Source organism: Apteryx rowi, unplaced genomic scaffold (genome assembly GCF_003343035.1).
Source record: "Apteryx rowi isolate R43461 unplaced genomic scaffold, aptRow1 scaffold_377, whole genome shotgun sequence".
Classification (NCBI taxonomy): Eukaryota; Metazoa; Chordata; class Aves; order Apterygiformes; family Apterygidae; genus Apteryx; species Apteryx rowi.
This window is the reverse complement of record NW_020450274.1, coordinates 383725-388893: the sequence shown is the minus strand read 5'-3', so window position 1 is coordinate 388893 and position 5169 is coordinate 383725. Positions and strand designations below refer to the sequence as shown.

General features: G+C 47.8%; 1 protein-coding gene across 1 annotated transcript in view; it reads left to right on the top strand.

The window, feature by feature from the left end:
• The first annotated feature begins 281 nt into the window (after positions 1-281).
• The window catches only part of MTX3 (metaxin 3), a 15322-nt gene continuing 10434 nt past the window's right edge, over positions 282-5169 (top strand). Inside the window, exons 1-2 of the mRNA XM_026073771.1 lie at positions 282-318; positions 5017-5165. Of these exons, the coding sequence (XP_025929556.1) occupies positions 282-318; positions 5017-5165 (186 nt within the window). The remainder of the gene's footprint in view (positions 319-5016; positions 5166-5169) is intronic.

Below are 5169 nucleotides of genomic sequence, written 5' to 3'. Positions count from 1 at the left end.
GGCGGCCGGCGCTGCCGCCCCCACCCGGCGGCATCGCGGGCCGCCGTGAGCCCGGGGCCCCGTCCAGGGTCCCCGCGGTGCGCCGGGGCCGAGCCGCGTTGTTGCCTGCCGGAGCAGCCGTCGCGCTCCCGGGGCTGGGGCACGAGGCGGGTGCCATTTCCCACTGCCAGGCGGGAGACGTGGCAGGCCTGGGATCTTGCTGAGGTCCAAGCTCTTGTTGAGCTCCTCTTTGGGGTGCCCTGGTCTGGAAATTGAATCTGTTCAGTGGCGTTACATCCAAAATGGATACAGAGGCTCTGGTGCGTAAGCTTGGTCTTGGTATGAATTTAACTTATCCACTTTTTCTGAGTTAGGAGTGTTGCCAAAAGGGGTTGTGCAGATCAGACTGGAGCAAATTTGGTTTCTAGAAGAGTCTCAACTGGAAAAGTGCAGAACATACAATCTGTTCTCCCCTATTTCATTTAGAGAGCTCAGGAACATTGGGAGAGCTCAAACTGAAAGCCCTACGGTTACTGAAAAGGTTGCTTGTGTTAATAAAACCCCAAACCTGATGACTTAACCAACCTGCTTAAAAAAAACCCTTTCCCTTTCAACTACACAGATTTTTGGTCTTGTATCTGCTCCCAGGATGTCATTATTCCCTTGCTCCATCCATCTTTCCATTCCATTCCATCTTTACTCCAGAAAATTCCAGCCTCTGCATTGCTGAAGTTAAGAAGACAAGCGAACGAGCCCCTCAGGGCTGAGCAGCCCTGCAGCCCCTTTCCTTGTGCCCACGTGGAGTCTCCCGTCAGGCAGGGCACCCTCCTCTGGCGCTTTCTGCTTGCAAAGGAAGGGATCTCTCAGGGGACTGCATGGCAGGACTGCAAGGCACTTCTCCTGCTCCGGAGCCAACAGCATGCAGCCGGCTTCCAAACCTGCACCGCTCTCTCCTCCTATTCCTGTTTGCGTGCCCCCAGCCCGCAGGTGAACCCCTGCCAGGTCAGAAGGGGACAGGAGAACACCAGGAGGCCATGGCTGCCCCCCTACCAACCTGCTACCCAGCACACAGTTGGAATAGCTGGAACTGTCTGATATTATTTACATCATAAAAAGGACAACAATAGGAGGGAAATTGTATGTTAACTGAACAAAATAGTGTTGATTAATGTTCAGTCACATCAGGCTTGGAATATACAGCTAATGAGCACCGCAGAGAACAGCCCCTGCGGGGTCACTGTGTGCGAGTCAAGACACAGCACCGTCAGGGCTGGGGCTGGAGAGCTCGCTGCGAGGAAAGGGTCTGGCCGAGTGGCTCCACCACCACAGAAGGGGTAGGTGTTGGCTCCTCCTGATGCAGGTGCAACGGCATTTCCAGTACCTTCAGCTGGCCTATAGTCACATACCCTTCAGTTGCCCTCCCCACGTGGTCTATGCYCCCATACCCCAGAACACACAGTACTCCTTAGCCTATTTGTGTAAGTGTTGTCCCCACTCTAACTGCACAGTATTTCTTCCTCTGCCCAACCTCTCCAGGCTGGAGAGTGCTCCCCATATCCAGTGTCCCCCAGCACAGCATTCTTCCATTCCCTCACCCCCTGGCATTTCCATATGTGTCCCCACACAAAAAGAAATCCCCCAGCTTTGCTTCCCACTTCCCTGCCTCTGTGGTGGCAGTGACAGGATGACATGGTGGTGTCAGGGCTGGCAGAGTGGAGAGAGAAATGCAGCAGGTGCAGGATGATACGGGGCAGGGAGAGTCAGTGAGGGGAGGCTGAAAGAGGGTGGATAGGGGAGGAGGCAAGGACGTGGAACAAAAAATGAAGGAAGAACTTACAGTGCCACAAGCTGCCCAGAAAGAAGCCTCAGTCCAGATCTCATTCCTACCTAAAGGATGGAGACAGCACACATGCTGCAGAGACTAAATACCTGGGCATAGAGCAGTCCCGATATTACTCTCTAATCTGTGAACATGAGGAAGAAGCCCTTTGTCACCAAAGAGCATTTTTTGAAAACACAGGTTTAAATGCCTGAGGCAAAAACACCATGAAGATGTAAAATCTTCATGGGTCCATATTAAAGTATACAGTGACTATTGCCAATAAAGGACAAAAGGATAGTGAAGTTTTGCTTTCACCTCTCTGAGCTAACACTATCAAGTATTTGCAATATTATTTGCTTTATTTCGTAATTTGAGTTTGTCAAAATATAGGAAATATTTCCTTGAAATATTCCCTTATCTGTCAAAAATATTTAATGAATAATTTTAAAATATCATTTTTACTTCTGATATAGTTACAGTGGACTCTCTTGCACTGATAGCAACAGACTCTCTGGGAGGAAGATCTTTGCTGTCGCATTATGAACTCATTAGTACTGGATTCCTGAGGGCCAAATTCTGCTCCCGCTCCATCTGCAGTAAGCACCAGGAATGCACATCTGAGCAGAATCTGGCAAACGGAGCATGCTCACAATAAAATGTCACAGAACAGAACAAGTTCAAAGTGTATATAAACAGAAGTTTAAATCCACGTTTAGATGAACTTAGCCAGTACACATAAAGGTCTCTGCAATTTTTCAAGTTTTCATTTCTATGTTCAGTTTTATTATTGGAGTGTGTTACAGACTGAAGGGGATTTTGTGCTCAAGCACAACCTTCTTTAAGGGATTTTCGCAAACTATAATGTTTATCTGCTGTCTGGATAGGGCTATTTGATCTTCTAACCATCATTTTCAATAACAAAACAAATGGAATTTTAGCTACTGCCTTTTCACTGTTGTGCATTCTTTGAAGTACAAACTCCAGCTTAATTTACTGGAGCTTAATACTTTGAATAAGAATCATAAAGTGGTTATTGGGCAGGGTATCTTCAAAAACTTTCATAAAGTCAGTAACATTATATGCGGAAGTTTCTTACAGAAACATAAGACTAATTCTTAACACAGGATCTGCAAGTAAACCTCAACTCAACTGTTAAATATTTGTCCTGCTTAATTTATGTAAATCAACAAAACTCTAAACATAGAGAATACAGAGAAGCTGCCAACACTATAGATTTAGCTCTACAGAAACGTACATGACTTGTTCAAATTCCAAGTAACGGGGTAGGGGAAGGAGGAAGGAATCCCTGCTGCTTAATTCATCTTTCATATTTTGCTCCTACTGTGCATCAGGAAGACTATTTTCATGGAATTATATGGATGGCTTAAGGATCAGAATACAAGTGAAACTAAGATAGAGAAATCTTAATACAAGTGAAAGCCAAGTGAAGTATAGCTCCAGACCATGTCCCTCCACATTTATTTGGACACTTATGGGTTTGATCCTGCAACATTTTCATAGAAAAAAAAATGTGTGCAATACCGTTTCAAATACACAGGTTTCAGAGGAAGTTTTGCTTTTTCAGGTACACAGACTTGAGCCCACTTTTTCAAGTCAAGGCATATATTCATTCTCAATGCACCTATCTATCTTTCATTTACACTAAGAGGAATTCCACTCAAGCAACCAAGAGGAAAAACTCACGAACAGCTTTAGGATGGGGGAGGGAAGATGCAGATTGCCTTTTTTTCATCTTTGCTCTGGCTTCCGCAATAGCGTAGAGATGAATTGGACCCTAAGGCACTGCAAGGAAAGTTTACGCTACTAATTACCTCCTAAGCATTCCTGCAACATGCATCAGAGAAGAGCCATAAACTGGCACACTCTCAGCACTGAAACAGCCATTTAGGATCAGTGCTATTAAGGGCCACTCTTGCTTCCAGATCTTGCATATCCAGCAAGGGTGATCAGGCCTAAATGAAGTACCCAGAAAGACCGACTAGGAATTAGCTGGGATGAAAGGGAGAGAAAGGTGTCCTTAAAAACCTTTACCTTACATACCCCTTTAGAGGGAGAAATGTAATCAGCCCTTAAAAAAAAAAAAATCACAGTTTTCACTACTGTTAATATTGTCAATTGTATAGTTTTTTTGATCCTAATGATCTGGAGCAGAATGATCTCAGATCTGTGTGGTAGGTTTTGATCACGACACTATGCCACAAATTTTATGCAGATCTGCAATTGTGCAAATTCAAGAGGGGGAAAAGAAAAAAAGCTTTGCCCTTGCTCTCCTGCATTCTTTATGAGCAGAAGACCTTAATGAGGGTGGTCAGTGCGATTTTTTTTTTTAAGGCAGTGTGGTATTTTTCCTTCTTTTTCAGGAAGAATAAAAACATTTGACTTAATATTTTTACAATTACAAATGCTACAGAACGTCTGCAGGAATGTTAAAATGAAATGTTAAAATTAAAGGTCTACAGTAAAAAAAAAATTTATACAAAAGATGAAACCTCATACTGTATGATCAGAATTCCCTGTTTTCAAAGCCAAATGACTGACGACTGCTGTTTACATTCCATCAAAAGTCAGAATTTTTGTTCCTGTGAAAAGCTGTAACTGTGTATGAAACAGCAAATCCAAAAAATTGAGGTGCTGAAATATAGTAATCTAACCAGCTGTATGTCATGTGTCAAAATGATTAAATCACCTTTAAAAAAAAAATCCATGTAATATTTCTAGTAAGTCAGATCAGCCTTCTAGAAATCGAAGTATTTTTTTCACAGCGCCCTGCTGCTTTTCCCGTTTGTCACGCTCGACCAATGCACCCGGCGAGAGCCAGCSCGGCCGCCGGGACCCTCCCCAGCACTTCCTCGGGATCCGCCCGCACAGGCTATCCGCAGCTGGAGCCCGCAGCCGAGCCTCGGGCCTGCCGCGCTCCTCGGGCGCCCCGTCGGGGCTCTAGGCGCCACGTGCCGGCACAGGCCTCGCCCGCCACCGCCCTCCCCCCCGGCTCTCCTCCGGCGCGGCCCCGCGGCCCCGCTGCCCGACGGCTCCAGCAGCCGCCATGTTGGCGCCGCTTTACAGCCGAGCCTGGCCGCTCCTCCCCGCGCTCGGGAGAAGGGCCCCCGCCCCACGGAGCCTCCCCTCGCCTGGCGCTCGCCCCCCCCCGGGCCCTCGCTGCTAGCGCAGCCCAGGCGCGGGCCCCAGTCCCGCAGCCTCGCGGCGGGGCCGCCGGGGCGGAGCTAAAGGGCCTGACGGCCGCGCGGGCAGCCTTTCCTCGCAGAGGCAACGGCCGCGCTCCCGCGCTTGCAGGCGGTTTGGGCCCTGGACGCCGGGGCGGCAGCGCACAGCCCGGGGGCGGCAGGTGC